General features: G+C 39.6%; 1 protein-coding gene across 9 annotated transcripts in view; it reads left to right on the top strand.

Moving 5' to 3' along the window:
* The first annotated feature begins 6,999 nt into the window (after nt 1–6,999).
* CEP135 (centrosomal protein 135) overlaps nt 7,000–18,619 on the top strand; it is a 77,140-nt gene continuing 65,520 nt past the window's right edge. For 4 of the 9 annotated variants that reach the window (XR_014143019.1, XR_014143022.1, XR_014143021.1 and 1 more), the window contains exons 1-6: nt 7,000–7,170; nt 8,606–8,763; nt 10,243–10,433; nt 11,379–11,546; nt 14,270–14,411; nt 16,514–16,598. Coding sequence is in view for 1 of the 9 variants with exons in the window: in XM_081812362.1 (XP_081668488.1) it covers nt 8,651–8,763; nt 10,243–10,433; nt 11,379–11,546; nt 14,270–14,411; nt 16,514–16,598 (699 nt within the window). In the remaining 8 variants the exon portion in view is untranslated. Of the gene's footprint in view, nt 7,171–7,381; nt 7,526–7,552; nt 7,784–8,605; nt 8,764–10,242; nt 10,434–11,378; nt 11,547–14,269; nt 14,412–16,513; nt 16,599–18,619 lie in introns of those variants that run through there. The other 5 variants (XR_014143015.1, XM_081812362.1, XR_014143017.1 and 2 more) reach the window with 4 other exon arrangements.

Below are 18,619 nucleotides of genomic sequence, written 5' to 3'. Positions count from 1 at the left end.
CCTGTCATAAACAAAACTTTAAGCATGGCTGAATGGTCATTGTTTTCTCCCTTTTCTAGCATGGGCCTGCTGCAGGGAGAGAAGACAAAGGGAAGTGGTCACTTGCTTTCCTCTTTCCCATCCTCATTTCAATTCCTCCTCTAACCAAGTTGCTAAAGGAAGGAGAGGAGGGGAGGGGATAGGAATGTTCTTACTTGACCAGTGTTGCTGTGAACTGAGGTCTGCTCTCTGGCCCTGCCAGGTGTCTAAACCTCTTTCTTTGTTGTTATGGGTGCTTTGGAAACCACCTCCCTTCTTCCTGAGGGCTCTCTTACCTGCAGCTCAACTGCCAAGAGTCAAGGCATCCCTATTCCCGGAGGTCTCTTACTCCTTCTCTGCCCTGAAACTGGCACAATCTCCAACTTCCCTTCCTGTAGACCTTCCTAGACAGGACGCTTTGCTGTTAGGGTTTAGTTGCAGCCCACAGAAATCCCTCTAGATCGGGGCGCCTGGGTGGCTCAGTCATTAAGCGTCTGCCTTCAGCTCGGGTCATGTTCCCAGGGTCCTGGGATTGAGCCCCGCATCAGGTTCCCTGCTCGGCAGGAGGCCTGCTTCTCCCTCTCCCACTCCCCCTGCTTGTGTTCCCTCTCTCGCTGTCTCTCTCTCTGTCAAATAAATAAATAAAATCTTAAAAAAAAAAAAAAAAAAGAAATCCCTCTAGATCATTTAAATGGAAGGAGCCTTACAACCAGGTTATAGGAGGCCGACAAAAATTGTTTGGAAGGGCTATGTTTGGAAGGGCTAGAAGAAGAGGCTCTAGGCAAAGCTTCTAGAAACAGCTACCAATGCCAGGATTACATCTCCCTTGTGGTCAGGAAAGCTTTCACCGGCAGGATGAAATCTCTCTCGATTTGAGATGAAGAGACAAGCTCTCCAAAAATTCCTGGATCACTTTTAACATTCTGTTACACTGCTAATAAAACCCTAACTTGGTCTGGGAATGAATCAAAACTGATTCAGGCCTCCTTTGCCAGAGACTGCTCTTGTGGGCATGGAACCCAGTTCTGGCCAATAAAGGGAACTCTACTATGGGATTCTGGGCGACATTTTTCTCCCTGATGACAAAGAAGCCTTTGAGGCAAAGTCCTTTTTTTTTTCTTGTCATGCAATCCCTGTCCTCTGCCCTCACTTTTTTTTTTTTTTAAGATTTTTATTTATTTGAGAGAGAGAGAGCACAGAGGGAGAGGGAGAACAGACTCCCTGCTGAGTGGAGAGTCCGACGTGGGGCTCGATCCCAGGACCCTGAGATCATGACCTGAGCCGAAGGCAGATGCCCAACTGACTGTGCCACCTGGGAGCCCTATCTGCCTTCACTTCTTGTATTTGGTGTTGTTGCATGTAGACCTGTTTCTTAGAGTTGTGACAGCCATCCCATGAAACAATGGGGCAAAATGTCTGAGGATAGAAGCCATCCACTGAGAAGAGAGAATGTGGATGGATGAGAAGCGATCAGGTCCTTGATGGCACTGCTGAACTGCACACCAAACTAGGACCAGCTACTGTCAGGGATGTTGTCAAGTGAGACCATGAAATGTTTTGATTACTTAACCAATTATTCATCAGGCATTCTGATACTTGCAACCAAAGACATGTTGACCAATACGCAGTCTCCATCTCTGGAACCTGTGATAAGTTCTGAGAGAGGATGAGAGAGCCAGTCCGGGCCTAGGAAAAAGATGCAAAGGCAGCCCAATTCAGCAAGTAAGTATTTTCATGTTTCTGCACACTTGGGACTTCCTGAGCAAGTTTCACCAGAACCTGGGTTAAAGAACAAGCCGTAGAAGTTAAAATATGACCGTGGCAGAATATAGTGAGAAAACTGAGAGCTTTCCCTCCTGGATGTATGTATTTCCCTTTCAGAGTGGGACACAACCTGAAACCAGGGAGACATCCCAGGAGGTATAGACCAGGAGAGGCTTCTCTTGTCTTCCCCCTGGAGACATTTACAGTTGACCCTCGGACAATACAGGTTTGAACTATGCAGGTCCACTTACATGCAGATATTTTTCAATAAATACAGTACTGTAAATGTATTTTCTCTTATGATTTTCTTAATAGTATTTCCTTTTCTCTAGCTTACTTTCTTGTAAGAATACAATATATAATACATATAACATGCAAGATACGTGTTCATCGAATTTATATCATCGGTAAGACTTCTGGTCAACAGTAGGCCATTAGTAAGTATTAAGGAAGTCAAAAGTTATATGTGGATTTTCAACTGTGCAGTGGTCTTTACCCCAACCCCCCAGGCTGTTCAAGGGTCTAACATATTTATATTCCAGAAGGTAAGAACCCAGGACCTTTCCCTTCTCTTTCTAAGGAAAATGAGTATACCATAGGCAGCAAACGTTTGTCTTCCTTTCTCAGGAAGGGAGGGGTGAGAGCTGTCCCTCTCATATATAAACTCTCAGATTCTTAATTTAGAGGGGCTTACTGTCCTGCAGTATAGAACCCAGAACATATTGGGTAACATCTGGCTTTCATCTTATCACTCTGGGGGGTTGGGCAAGTGAACCCATAGTTATTGATGTAATAATAACTTTGATCTCTGCTCCAAAAACTCATATTTGTCTTCAAGATAATTAAGTAAATATTAAAAATGTATCAGCCATAGAAAGAAGCTCATGTATGGTTCTTTACTGCTGAATATGTGACTCAGTTATAAAAAGGCTAAGGTGATACTAGATTGTGTTGATATACATTGAATGTGCCTGTGCCAGATACATCAACAGAAACAAATATATCCCAGTCCTCAGTCTGAATCTGATACAATAATTTATAGGTATAAATTACAATAAGAAAACAGAAAAACTAGAGTGTTTCTACTCCAGACGAGGTAGCCCGTTAAGTCATAGGCTTGGAGACCATGTCATGTGAGCAAAGGTTGAAGGATCTGGAGTATTTTGAAGGGTCATCACATGTATGAGGGAGAAAATTCACGTTCTTTTAATTGCTCAGAAAAAAATTGCTCACACTCAAGGAGAAGCAGATTTTAGCTTCATATAAAGAAGAATTTTTCTAACAAAGCTTTCAGCAATGCAATGAGCTGCTTTGAAAAGCAGTGAGTCCTCTGGTTGTTGCAAGTAGCTACAGGGTAGCTGGGATGACCATCTGTTAGAGAAGTTGCACAGACATCTGTGTTTATGTGGGAGGCTGGTCTAATTAACCTTTTGGGACCCTGGCAACTCTATGTCTCCACAAAATTTAATTGATCACCATCTGAATATTCTCTTTTTTGGCCATTGTCCTATAGATTTCCTTTCCTTGACAGAATTGTTTTAACTTCCAGACTTGAAGCCAACACTCTTATCACTTACTTTGTGACTTCTAGTAAGTCAATCTCATCAGTATACTGGAGATACCAATACCGCCTATGTCATAGGGTTACTATAGTGATTAAATGAACTAGTACCTGTAAGTCACACACAGCACTTAGAACATAACCTAATATGCACTCGATGCATTATGACTAATATTAGTTTATTCGTATCTTTGCTTATTGCCTTTTTCTACCTTTTACTTGGCTACCTACTCATCCTTCATACCTCCACTACTTTGAATTTACATGCCTCTTATTTTCAGTGAGTTTGAGTCCCTGTTCATACGGGTAAAGAGCCATGTGATGAATTACATGTTCATATTTTTGCTCATTTTAAAATTATTTTCCAACTATATTCTATTATTTGTTAGTCATTTTACTGTCGAGTTATAGGAGCTCTTTATATAGAAGGTCTATGGTAATAGTTGTAAATATTTTTCCCAGCTGTCCTTTGTCTTTTGACCATAGAACTTTTGAAGTGCAAGAAAAAGTTTTTTAAAACATATATTAGTGTTTATCAATCTTTTCAGTCATGCAGAGCCCCTACTCTTCTCTCTATTCTTACTGACTCCAAATGGTGATTAAAAGGTGTAATCCCTTGCACTAGCATTATGCAATGAGAAGTTCTGATGTCTTTGTAGACACAAAAGAAGCTGCTATGTCATTAAGATGCTTTAGCATTGTGCTTTTAAAAGTGACCCTTTCTTGGAAATAATTTCCTAGTGTCTCTGCTGCTAAAGAATAGCTCCTCATAACATCTGATCACTTACCCAGCTTGAGTGTCTTTTGTAGCCAAGTCACTACAGAGACTCCACTGCAAGGCTCCAGACAGACGGGAACTATTGTAACCATTATCCTTATCTGCCAGTAAAAATCAGGTTGCCAGCCAAACCACATACCTGTGGTAATAGGGAAACTGAGTCCCTGCTGCTTAAATAAAAGGACCTGAATTAGCTAGCGGTCATAGTGACATTTTAGCCCCATCTTTGGGCCAGTCACTGTAGGGAGGCAACTGTGTTGTATGGGACTCGGGGTCAGAAGATCTGGTTCATTCAGTTCTGTTCAATTCAATTCACCTTCCTGATCTTTTTTTTTTTTTTTAAGATTTATTTATTTATTTGTTTGTTTGACAGAGAGAGAAAGAGCACAGGGAGAGGGAGCAGCAGGCAGAGGGAGAGGGAGAAGCAGGCTTCCCACCAAGCAGGGAGCCCGATGCGGGACTCGATCCCAGGACCCTGGAACCATGACCTGAGCCGAAGGCAGACACCCAACCGACTGAGCCACCCAGGTGTCCAACCTTCCTCATCTTTTATTAAGTGCCAGTCACTCTACTTGGTTATGGGCACAAAGAAGATCACATTAGTCTTCTGTGTAGTATGAGGAGCTCATGGTCTAACAGGGGAAATGGGATAATCAGTGACAACAGCAGAGTTAATGATATCCAGATATGCAGAATATGTTTTGAAAATACAGAGAAGAAATCTGAAAAAGAAACTTCAATTTATCTCTGTTAAGTTTCTCCTAAACATTATCTGCACATACCTAATTGTTTCCTGGTGAATTATTTTTATTCACAACACTTTTGACACCAGATGAGAGATTTTTTGTTTTTTTTGTTTTTCCCTCCTGACACCAAATACAGTGTCTTTTCCAAAATCACTTTTCCAAGCGGTCCAGACTTCAGTTAAGTTCAGACTCTAACTACCTAGGTTTACCGCAGACTCCACAGGTTAAGACTCTACAAGACTGGGTGCCTCGGTGGCTCAGTTAGTTGGGTAACCAATTCTTGGTTTTCACTCAGGTCATGATCTCATGGGTCATGGAATCAAGCCCCTGGAGGGGGGCAGGGGCTTGAAGATTCTCTCCCTCTGCCCCTCTCCCCATTTGCATGCATGCGCCTGCTCTCTCCCTCTCATTCTCTCAAATAAATAAATAAATCTTAAAAAAAAAAAAAAAGACTATACAAGACTGCTCCTACTTGAGATGCCAGTCATAAGTTCTGGGCCTCCCATACTTCTGTTGGACCAACTATAAACTGGGGTTCCCATGACCTCTCTCAGGTTAGATAATTTATTAGAATGGCTCACAGAACTGAGAAAGGCACTTTACTTGCTATTACCAGCTTCTTATAAAGGACAGAACTCAGGAACAGCCAAATAGAAGAGATGCACAGGGCAAGGAAGGGGGAAGGGGCATGGAGCTTCCACGCCCTTTCCAGACATGTCACCCTCCCAGCACCTTGATGTGTTCACCAACCTGGAAACTCTCTGGATCCTGTTGTTTAGGGTTTTTACAGTGGTTCTATTACATAGTCATGATTGTTTGTTTTCCTGCTCACCCAGACTAAATGTCAAGAACTAAGGGAGTGTAGTGGGTTGAATGGTAGCCCTCCTAGAGATATGGATGTGTGTGCTAGGGACCCTGACCTTAGGCCCTGGAGTCCAGCAGTGAACCTGACTCTGGTCTTTCATGTCCCCTGGGGCAAAACAGGGCCATAACATCAGTGTTTCGCCCACCTTTTGAATTTGATTTTGATTTTTGTTTTAATTACTGTGTTTTTGGGGCAAAAGGAAACCAAGCAGTCTTCTGGACTAGAGGCTGTTGCACAGCTATTTTGTTATGTTATTAATTTATTTATGCCTCGCTGTTTCCAAAAGAGATATTTGTTCAGCAAAAAAAATGTGTTTATTATATATGTTCAAGACTATGAAAGCCATTTACAGTAGTACCTAAGTCACTGTCTCCTAGAAATTCCATAAATCAACTCATTAAGACATGTGGGGAAACCAAGTAGACATAATGGAAACGTATGTGTATGTCAATATATGAATGGGTACAAAGTTATTCACAACCCACAGAGCAGTTATATGACATGCAAAGATTAAGTACCTTTTCTGACTGTAAGGCCTACTCGGGAGAGTAGTGAACAGAAAGGACTTGAGCTCCTCTCGGATTATACAGAAATCTTCAGAGGAGACGTGGAATTCTAGGATTTGAACTATATGGTTTCTTTAAGTGAGCAAGCTCTCTACCCCACAACCAGTTTATTTCAATTGAATTCCCTTCACAAATGTTTATTGTGGTAGGTGCTAAAGAAACATAACTGAGTAAAATAATCTCTGACTCAAAAAATTCAGTTGTGAGGTGGCCAGGGAGAGACATACAGCTAACTACGTTTTGATGGGATGAGCCATAATTCATGGAATCAAAACTTAATATTATACTCATGATGGGATGAGTATAATAAATGTGTCTACACCGCTTTACAGGGAGAGGGGTGTGGCAACAATAGTTAATTTTATTGGGCGGTTGTCAGGGAAAGTTGCAAAGCAACGTGATTATCAGGTTGGATTTTTCGTGGTCAGCAGGCGTTCACCTGACGGGTGAAGGCTTATCCGCTGCAGGGACCAAGGGCTGGACAGCGTTTTAACCCTGCGCGGGGTAGACAAGCAACGAATCCCGCAATGGGGAGGGATCATTTCTAGCATCCGCTGAAGTGCGGGGTTTGCCGACCGGCAGGAGGCGCCGTGGCCGCGCGCTGTCCGGCCGTTGCGTTTCCGGGCACTTGGGCCCAGCGCCGCCATCGCCGCCGCGCGCGCCCCCGCCGCGCGCCGCGCATCGCCTGTGCCGCTCCCGTTACCGAGGCAACCGCGGCGCCGAGTCCGCGCCGGCTGGGATCGTCTCTCGGCGCCATTTTCAAACTGTCCTAGCGCCGGTGCCGGAGTCTGGGGCGGAAGGAGCCAGCGAGGGAGGCGACGCGCGAAGGGCGATGCGGCCGCAGGCGGAGGAAGCGGCGGCTGGAGCTGGGGGTGAGTGCCGCTGTGGGGGCGGGAGGCCCGGGCGCGGCGGCGGCACTCTCGCCGTAGCCTCCCGGGAGGTCCCCGCGGGCCGGGCCCGGGTGCTGCCGGGAGGGAGGCCGCGCGGCTGGGGAGGAAGTGGGGCCCGGCTGGGCGGGGCGCGGCGCGGAGATTCGTCGCCGGCTCCGCGTCCGACACCCCTCCCTTTCGAAACCCGGCAGTGAAGCTGCGGCCCGGAGGTCGACCTGGGGCCGCTCGAGCCTCCCTATTTCCTTCCGCGCCGCTCGCTGCGGGAGTCTGTGCGGTGTGTGCACACCCGCCTACCGCCGACTGATGGGTTGATTTAAAAGTTAAAGTGCTCTCTCGTGTAAGAATCTTACAGGCTCTTTGTAAAAACAAAGTACCCAAAAATGTAGGACGGGAGCCATTTGTTAACCTTTGCCCTGCATCTTCGAAAACATCCCCTTTACCTTCCAGTCACTACTATTTTAAGTTCAGTGTGGAAGGACTTAACCTAAGTTAAGGTTGGTGTTTTGTTTTGTTTTGAGCCCCTGTGCATACATACACACGGGCTCCTTTTGTAAAAATAAGATGTTCTGGCTTTCAGACACCCACCTTCCCAGAGGTAAGCTAGTGAGTAGTTCTAAACACGTATGCGCGGGGGACCTCCAAACCTAAGCTTTTATGTTGTGCTAGAAACTTTCAGTATAGCACAGTGTTTGGGTGATGTAGGTGGGGGAAGACAGCAGCCCGTAGGTGAGGATGTTTTTTGTTCTTCTTGGAGGGATTTTACTCTTTTCCATCTGTCCTGTGTTTCGATATTTTAGCCATTCTAGTATGAGTGAAATTGTACTTCATTGTGGTTTTAGTTCATATTTCCCATATAACTAATGGTGGTGAGCACCTTTTCATATGATTATTCCTGTTCAGTTATCTTTGCAAGGTGCCTGTTCAAGTCTTTAGCCCATTTTCTTACCGGACTGTAATTACTGAACTGTAAGTGTTCTTTATGTATTCCATATACAAATCCTTTGTCAGATATTTTCTCCCACTCTTTCCTTTATCTTTTTGTTTTCTTAATGGAATATTTTGATGAGCAGACATTTTTAATTTGATGAAGTTCAAAAACTTATCAGGTTTTTCTTTTATATTTAGTCTTTCAAAAGAGGCTTCTCTAAAGATTCTCTGCCTACCTCAGGTTTGGGAAAATATTCTTTGTTTTCTCCATTTTTTTTTTAACTTTTACATATAGGTTTATTAATGTTTATTAATGCAGCAAATGACTATCATAAGCATTGCATTTAAGTCAAGTCTAAATATTCCAGAAGGCTGCCTACCTGAAGAGAAACAAAAAAAGTTGCTTCATATTGAAAGAATCTTTTCTTCTTACCATGAAATAGTAATAATAGCCATAATAACAGAATAATGTTTTACTCTTTTCTTTTAGGACTTTAATTTTGGGGAGTGAATAAAACTAGTTTTGGAAGACAAGATGACTGCAGCTGCAGAAAGAAAGTACATTAATATTAGAAAAAGATTGGATCAGTTGGGATACCGCCAGACTCTGACAGTGGAGTGTTTACCATTGGTAGAAAAACTTTTCAGGTAAAGATGAAAATACAGTTCTAAACCCATGTGATCCTTAATCCCATTTATCTAGTTTCTGTTAAACTTCATGTTACAGTAAAGAAATGGGTAGGTTTTTTGTTTTTTTTTTTAAGTCCTTCAGTCATCTGAAGCTCATCTATTCTTAGATCCTACTCCCAGATCATCAGTTCAGGGCCTCCACATTGCAAAACTCTAGGGGTCACCTTTCATACTCTACTGTTCAGAGTAGATGTTTTTGAGAGTTCTCCGTGAATAGAATTACAATTTTTTAATGTGATTTTCTGATATCCTTGGGTATTCTATGTCTGCCTCACTAGTCTTTAATTGCTGTGATTTGATAAAGGTTCTCTCATATGTGGTTGGTCATTACTTTAGCAGTTACATGTTATTTTAACTGAAAGATTCTATGTGATTTTGTTCTTTTCCATTTTTTGTTCTTTCCTTTAGACTGGAGCAGGGAAATTGCTTAGAAAGCTTTTGCAGTAGGGCTACAAGCTATGATGATGGTAAGGAGAGAATGGAGGAAAGATATTTGGTGCTCTTTATTATGGCCTCCAGAACCCTTCATGATCTAGTTCTAGCTCTGTGATTCAAGGTTGGAGGGTGGGTGAAGTATGTTTAATTTTCTAAGAAACTGGCAGACTTTTTCCACAGTGATCTTATACTCCCGACACCTTCATCTCCCATGTATTTAACCATTTGGAGCTCCCTGAACATAAACACTCCCCACCAGTCTCTCCCCTTGGTCTCTCCATGTGCTATTCTGTCTGCCTGGGAAGTCTGTCTGACCTTTCCCTCCTGCCCTATGCTTGTTTAGCTCTATGGCCTGCAAGATTGTCACATCTGCTACGTGTTACCTTCACTACTTATCATTGTTGGAAACTTGTTTTTGTGTTTCCTTTAGAATGTAAACTCCATAAGACTAGAGACTGACTTTATCTCTGCTCTATCTAGTACAGGCTGAACACATAGTTGTTGAGTTTATCACACAGTATTATAACTTTTGACAAACTGTCAGTAGGATATAAGCTCTATGATGCTGTGTTCTATATTGTGTTCCCTGCTCGGTAAATACTGATGGAGTGAATATTCTACTGGTCTGTGTTCTTAGAGGTAAGGAATCAATTCTTATTCTTCTATGCTAGCATTTAGCATATAGCAGGCATTCAGTAAATCTTTGCTGAATGTACAGGTAAGTTTCACAGGTTCCACAGGATAAGGTGATTAATTGGACATGGGGGATGAATGAGAGGAGAGATTGAAAGGTGATTCTAACTATGTGTATGTTTCATAACTTTTAATCTTGTTTTGAGAAATTTTTGAGCACCTGGTACCTTGAAAGACTCCTAGTGTTTTTGTTTTTAGATTTGATCTCACTTAGTGTTAACATTTAAGTCTTTCTTGAAATATATTTTTAGTTATTAAAAGTTAATGGAATGTTTCCTTGTATTTATATTTTCTGTTCTTTAATTTCAGTGACCTAGTTCATACAACAGAAAGTCTTCGGAAATCAAAATTATCTACTGTGAAAGCTGAAAAAGAAAGTGCCAATTTTGATTTTGTTTTGGAACCTTATAAACTTGAAAATGCAAGATTGATCAAGGAAAATAATGAATTATACCTGGAATTAATGAAACTGAGAGAACAATCAGGTCAACACATTAAAGGTAAAATATTGTGACTTTTTAAAATGCTGTATTTTTTGCCTAAAAAGTTTTTTCTGTAGGAAAAGCTTATATATAATATTGTGATAGTCTTCCTGCTAACAGTCTTGAAATAATGTAGAGTGCATTGAAGAGTTCCCAATAAGGAAAATAAATTTACATTTCATAGCTATAATCATTCTCACTATAAGTAGATTAAATTTTTAGAATTAAAATTGCTGTAGAAAGATGCATAGTATAGGAAATATAGTCAATGATATTGTAATAGCGTTGCATGGTGACAGATGATAACTACGTTTGTGGTGTGCGTAACATAACTTACAGAGAAGTTGAATCACTATGTTGTACACCTGAAATCAATATAACATGTGTCAACTATACTCAATAAATCTTTTAATTAATAAAAAAATTGCTCTAGGAAATATTAAATGCTGAAACTAAAGAAATGTCCTTGAAACAACTTTCATTTTTCCCTTACTAAAAGTAAGAGGACTAAAATGAGGTGAAAGCCTTGTATCATTCTGATTCTTTAATACCCCCGTCTTCGAGCTGGAAGATTGAATAGAATGATTTCAAAGGTACCGGACAGAGGGTAATTGTATGGCTATCTTACTATAAATTTTTCTTTTATCAGTAAAAAGCCCTGTCTGATACCTGGCATGAATATATAATCCCTCAGCTACATACCCAGCTTACTGGATTGGAGCAAATGCCATAATTTATATTAAGCCATATAGCAGAAGAAAAATATGATTCCCTTTTTTGTTTAGTGACTGACTTGTAGTTTTGTTAATAATGGTGGAAGAGGTAATAACCTTTCAGACAAAGGCTTGGGTAAGAATCAGATGGAGCCTTTCAAATTAATGTGACTTTTGTATTTTGTGAAATGGAAGGATTTGATAGATTTCCTGATCTGTAAAATGGTTTTTGAATCTTTTTCATTTTAAGAGTTGAAAACTACGTTGAAGAAGTGTGCACGTGAAACAGCTGATCTGAAATTTCTAAATAACCAATATGTTCATAAACTCAAACTTTTGGAGAAAGAGAGCAAAGCTAAGAATGAAAGAATTCAACAACTTCAAGAAAAGAATTTGCATGCTGTAGTACAAACTCCAGGTGAGTCTGCCGTGTCTCAAAACAAATTATACACGTCTAATCTTTTAAAGATATTAAAGCTGTTGACTAAAATAAGACTTTGGATTTTCATGCTTAGACTTTAGTATTTGTAAAGATGATTTTGGATTGTCACATAAACTTTTAAATTTATTTCTTAAGATCTAGGTAGTATTTTATACAGGCACTTAGAAACTTTATAGTAGTTTCTTAGATACAAGTAGTCTAACTTCAGTGCCTAGAGTTTTATTTCCTTAATCGTTATTTTAATTTCTTTTTTAAATCATTATTATTATTATTTTAGTATTCTTTTTTTTCCAAGTCAAACTGTATTCAGCTTTATTAAAAATACTTGTCATAAACAATCCTGGTATTTCAGGGAGGACATGGGCACACAGCCACTAGCAGTATACAGCAGCTTTCAAACTCCAGTCTCCAGTGGACTACCATCATCAGAGGCCACTATAAAACCCAGTGAAGTCTTCATGTGGTGCTCTGAACAGGGGAGGTTTAGGGTGAGGGTTGACAGTTCACACTTAGGGTGTTGTTTAACAACTTCTTACAAGCCGGGCCTGACTTTCAGGAAATGAAATGAAAATGGCAGAATTATCAATCTGAAGATCCACAAGCTAAAAAAGGAACTCCTTTGAGGGATGCCATCTCAATGTTATCATTATTATTTTAGTTATAAAGGTAATCTATACTCATTAAAAAATTTGGAAACGTGTTTTCAGTATTTCTTAGTTTATTTTACTTTTTTTAGCTTTATGTTCGGTAGTTCTGTAGCAAGAGAAAAGAAAGGAAGGGTCATATCCAGAGTTAAGGGTGGTCAAGGCATAAAGTTGGTGGAAGAATCTCCAGTACCAGTGACAAGATCGTCAAGATGTCTGAATTATGGGCTGAAGATAATGGGAGTGAGTGAGGTGTAGGAAAGTGCTGGATTATGAGATGAGGTGGAGGCTGAGGGATTAGGAGCATGAAGACTGAGATCAGAAGGGAGTTGGAGTTCCAGACGCTGGCACAGTTTGAAGTGGTGATGAAGGCCACACACAGTCATCTTACGGTGTGCCTGTAGCCAAGCGGAATCAGGGGAAGATGGAAATGTCAGGAAATGAGATGGAGAGGGGGACTGTGGGCTAAAGGCACAAAAGATCAAGAAACATGGAAGAAGGTCTTAGAAGTAATTAGAAGATTAAGGGGAAAAATGAGGATAATCAGGTTTCCTGAGAGAGGAATAGGGCAGATTCCAGGGAGATTCAGGTGGTGTAATCTATAGAATTCAGTGACTGAATGTGGAAGACTTGGGAGGTAGAGGAATTCCCAGATTTCTGTTTCAAGTGAATGAGCGGGTGAATGATGGTACTATTTTTTAGAGAAGGTGGAAAGCAGAGCAGGAGTTCACTTTTGCATGTGTCAAATATTATACCCATGGAACATCCGCATTGAGATTTCTAGTACGCAGTAGGATATGTGGATCTGATTTTAGATGTGTGGTCCCAGATGGAAATTCAAATTTGGGAGTCATTGGAGTTTGGTGGGAATTGAAGCTGTGGATGCGGTGGGAATTATCTAGTAAGATTATGTAGACTGGGAAGAGAGAACAGATCCTGAGGAGAGGTTGGTAATTAAAGGACTGGTGGAAGGAGAGGGTCTTTAAAAGAAACTGAGAAGGAACAACCAAGGAGGAAAACCAGGAAGTAAGGGAAGGAGAAAATGGTTTACTTTCTTTAGGTGTGTAACTACAAGCAAACCATTTAAATACTTTTGATCCAGTTTCTTCATCCTCAACACAAGAGATATATGTATACAAAATGTGTCAGGATTCTAATAAAGACACAATTGTAGATTGTGTTTGTTCTTCGTGTGGATAAATTCATTTTTCAAGTGCATGTCTAATCTTGGCCAGGTGCTGGGAAAGGTAAATTATCCGTGTAATTTGGATGTATATGTCCATAAAAAGAAATTACTCCTGATGGTTTTAAGGATAATTAGGTAGGGCGCCTGGGTGGCTCAGTTGGTTAAGCGACTGCCTTCGGCTCAGGTCATGATCCTGGAGTCCGGGGATCGAGTCCCGCATCGGGCTCCCTGCTTGGCAGGGAGTCTGCTTCTCCCTCTGACTCTCCTCCCTCTCATGCTCTCTGTCTCTCATTCTCTCTCTCTCAAATAAATAAATAAAATCTTTAAAAAAAAAAAAGATAATTAGGTAGACATTCCCCACTAATTCAGTTATAGCATCATTTTATATTACAGATGACATTCATTCATTGTATACTAATTTTGCTGCATAAAGTTTCTGTTACCTGCTCTTTTGGCATTGCTTAATAAACAAGTTTATTTTAGTTATCACTGCTTTAAGCTTCTCATTTGGCAGTTTTCTGCTGGTGATGATTTCTTGAGTTCATAAGAGCAAATACCACAAGGCATGCTCAACTTTTAATCTTGCCAAAGTCTTGTTCCCATCTAATGGAGGAACAGATTGCATCTGGATATATGTACCAAGCATGCCAAAAATAAAACTTGTTTTATAACCATGTCTTGTTGAGGTTTTCAGGAATGCATTGTTTAGTTAAAGATCAGGGTGTGAGTATATATAAGGGAGGAGGTATTTTATCGCTAGGTAATATGAGCTAGAGACACCCTTTATAACAAAAAGCCTAACCTTCTGGAATATTTAATTCTAATATTTGTTTCTTTTAAATGTTTTTGAAACACACACTGTGTTTTAGGTGGCAAAAAAAGAAGTATTGCTTTCAGGCGCCAGCGTATGCAGATTGATGAACCAGTCCCTCCCTCCGAAGTCAGTTCATATCCAGTTCCGCAGCCTGATGACCCTTACATTGCAGACCTCCTGCAGGTGGCTGATAACAGGTGCATTAAATAATTTTTTGTTGGTTTCAGTTAATTACTTGATTAACTCTAATAAGTTTCTTGATGCTAGGGCTCCAGTCTTTGCTGTTGTATCTCCAGGGCCTAGGACAGAACTTTGCATGAGCACTGAGGAAGTACTTTCTGAATGTATCCTAAATATAGAATGTTTTTACTTGGGGCGCCTGGGTGGCTCAGTCGTTGAGCGTCTGCCTTTGGCTCAGGTCATGATCCCAGGGTCCTGGGATCGAGCCCCGCATCGGGCTCCCTGCTCGGTGGGAGGCCTGCTTCTCCCTCTCCCACTCCCCCTGCTTGTGTTCCCTCTCTCGCTATGTCTGTCTCTGTCAAATAAATCAATAAAATCTTAAAAAAAAAAAAAGTTTTTATTTGTTTTGGAACTTTGATCTCAGATAGATCATAAATCTGATGTTTCTGTCCATGTTTACTTTAAAATAATTTAGTGCCATCTAGAACCTATTTTAGTAGAGTTGCTTTAATATTTAGTTTTATCACCCAATTCATCTTTTTGCAGGACTCTCTCACTTCAGATATGTCAAATGCCAATGAACATGAATAGGTTTGTAACTGGCTTTGAAATTCTTGCTTCATGATTCTCTAGCTCTGTGTGCTTGTTTTTCCTTAAATTGGAATCAGATATAAATTTTATTTTACATAGAAAAGGTCTCTGGGAAAGGCACTATGTAAGTGTCCTGGGGTTGTAAAGATGAGTAAGATGGTACTGCTGCTCTTGAGAAACTTACATTCTAATAGTAAAGATGAGATAAATACACAGAATGCCATTAAGAAAATTTTAAGAGGTTCAAAGTAGCAAAAGAACACTCGTGACAGCATCTGTGGTCATAGCTGGAAAAGCATTCTAAAATATGTACTACACTAGTAAAAAATGGTTAGTATGGATAACTTTTTATTTTGTAGATTACACAGAGTATATGGGGGAGTTTTTCCATTCATTAATCTCATAACAATCTAAAGGAACATTGGTGGAGGTACTGATTAGGATCTCTTAGTTATTCTCACACAGTATTACATAACTATGTTTATACAGTTATCTGAACTTGTGAAATATTTTGTGGGGTTCTTTTTTTCTGTTACAGTTGTAATCTAGGACTTCTCAGCAGTGTGATAGTGTATTTAAGGAGTTTTTTGGTCTGCATGTTTGTCATTTTCTGTCTTTAATCTTTTTCCTTAACATCTTTCTTTTCTATCAAACCATCATAGGTGGCATTAGTCTCTTGATGATCTTGTTTGTTTCCTTTTGCACATACACATTTTGTTTGTATTCAGAGTAATTCGTGTGCGTACATATGAGTGCAGTCACATACCTACTTTTCTCCTAAACCTAGAGTAGTAGAAAATACTGGTTCCAGTAACAGCATGGACAAGGTGTGCCAGCCTCACTTACTCTACTTCACAGAAAATCTCTCTTAAAAGCAGACCTGGCTTCAGGCTTTATTTTTCCAATATGAAAGTGGTTATGTCATATTTATGTTAATGTTTGGCAAAGTTTGATGTAATAAAAATACATTTGGATAGTTGTAGAATTGAGATAATTTGGACAAATCTTGATTTTGTTAGAATTAACAAGTTCCAGAAAGGAGTAGGTTTTTGCTGTAGTTATTTGGTGAATTATAGTATTTCTTGATATTTTTCTTTTCTCCAGGATTACAGGGTAGTTCATTAGAAAATACAGGGTCATTTAGGGTCAGAAGACAAACTTGAGTCCCTTATTTCACATTCTGAAGAATGTGAATTCTGGGCTAGACCCTCTAGTTTCCTGAACTGAACCTAAGAATTGGCAGCAATACCTCAAAGAGTTTTAAAGATCAAAATGCAACAGTAGGCATAATGTATCTGAATTTCAAATTATTTAACACTCAGTTTCTTTAATCTATTCTTATAAAATTATATCTCCAAGATGATGTATTCTCCTTATGATGTGGTTTGGAACCCTTTGGTACAGTACTTCATACCTTATTGAGAAATAGAAAATAGAGAATTTATAGGAGAACATATCTAGTTTCATTTCTTGTTTTTTTTGTATTTCTTAAAAAAGTATATTGACATTAGTTATACATGTGTTTCAGAATTCAAGAACTGCAGCTGGAAGTCCACCAGTTACAAGAAAAGTTAGCAATGATGGAAAGTGGACTGAGAGATTATACGGAGCAGGTAGGATTTTTTTTTTTACTTCCATAACAGGGATGCATGATTGCATTGTTGAGATGGGTATGCTGTGATTGTAAATAAAGTTGGGTTATATTTGGTATTACTGATACTGAATTTTTATACAGCTTTTATCTTTTCCACCAATTTGTTAATAGAGATAATAGCTGGAGTGGCTTAGATGGCTTTAGAGCAAACAGTCCAGTCCATTATGCATTGAGGCAAATACTAGTTTTTTTTGGTTTCTTTAGGTGAATCATCTGTCTCCCCAAATATTGTAACCATATTACTTGTTTTCATCTTGGGAGGTATTTTACTGAAGTGTACTATGCTTTACAGTGGTAACATAAATAATTTTTTTACTCTTACTGTAGATTTTGTTATTTGGAACATAAGTCTTCTTGATAGTTACTCTTTTGTGGCACCATATTTGTTGTGTGTTTTCACTACAAGAACTAGTAAAAGAGTTTTCTGAAGAAGCAGGGGAATTAATATATGCAGGGTTAGATCATAACCGTAATAAGCTTTATTCTTTCATACCTTCTGTTGGTGTTTGGCTAAATTCTGATTTGTATAATTACAGGCTTGCTTTCTTAAAATGCTTATTGAAGCTTAAATTGGGTAACACGTTTTTTCATTTTCTGCATGTGACTGCATTTTTTTTGGAGTGAAGTGATCTGCACATACAAATATAAATGTAACTTACGTGTTGGTATAACTGTTACGTTTGTAAAGTACTTTGAAGATATTTGAATAAAAATGGAGTAAAAAGGAATTGTGATCACATCAACCAAAAAACTTATAATATGGAGAGAGATTGAAAATATCAAATATGCATAAGTTGAATATTGTTGGTATTTTTCAATTTATAATCACACTTTCATCACATTTTCCCCAAGTACTTTATGAACATAAGCTGACCAATCTTGGTAATCTCTGTGAGGTAGTTGAGGTGTTTGGAGAAAATAGCCTGATCATTCTCATTGAAACTCTGCTGCCTGTTTGGGTGTTTGGTTTTTGTTTTTTGGGTTTTTTTGCTTAAGTTCTGTTTTTCTCAGTTTGTATTCCAAATGTTGCTGTTCTCTGCAAGCTCTTTCCCCAGCCTATAATAAATACTCTCCTCAAGATACCACCTTGTCTCAACTTTGTTTCTACCTTTAAAATTAGCAATGTTCACACTGAGGCTCTCCAGACTTAATGGGTAGTGTGGCATTCTTCCTATTTAAGGCTTAGTCTTTGTACCTGTGCTCTTGGCTCTATTTCCTCTCTTCTTTTTTTTTTTTCAAGATTTTATTTATTTATTAGAGAGAGAAAGAGGGCACAAGCAGGAAGTGGCAGAGGGAGAGGGAGAAGCAGGCTCCCCACTGAGCAGAGAGCCAGACCTGGGGCTTGATCCCAGAACACTGGGATCATGACCTGAGCTGAAGGCAGATGCCCAACAACTGAGCCACTCAGGCAGCCCTCTTCTTCTTTTTTTTGCTTTCATTGATATTTTTTCCTTCTTTAACAAACACTTAAATGGCCACTTTACAACTAGTAATGCTTTTAATCTCCCTAACTGTCCTAGAAAGAGGTGCTGTTATGGTCATTACTAACCTCCCCTAAAAAGATCTCCTTTAATTACCTCTCCCTCTTGCTGATGCCTTCTCTTCCCTCATGCAAACTTCTCTAAAGAGTATCTTACTCTTCTGTCTCCACTTCTTCACCTCCTGCTGTCTATTGCGTTCTGGCTTCTGCCTCCCATTACATAAATTGGTCTAGTTAATGACACCAGTGACATTAATTGCTAGATCCAAAAGGATACTTTAGTCTTTATTTTCTTGACTCCTCTGTAGTATTTGTCATTATTGATAATTTCTCTTTAAAACGCTTTCATTTTTTTTCAGTTTTCCCTTTTTTAAAAATCTATCATCATTTCTTCTTTGCTTATTTCCTCTACCTGTTCCCTGAAATGTTACTGTTTTTCAGGATCTTGTCTTTGACCCCTTCTTTCCCAGTATATTTTCTCAGAAGGTTTCATTTACTCT

This window comes from Leptonychotes weddellii, chromosome 2 (assembly GCF_054177405.1).
Source record: "Leptonychotes weddellii isolate Sample4059 chromosome 2, ASM5417740v2, whole genome shotgun sequence".
NCBI lineage: Eukaryota > Metazoa > Chordata > Mammalia > Carnivora > Phocidae > Leptonychotes > Leptonychotes weddellii.
The sequence above is the reverse complement of the archived record's forward strand: the minus strand, read 5'-3'. Positions and strand labels throughout refer to the sequence as shown.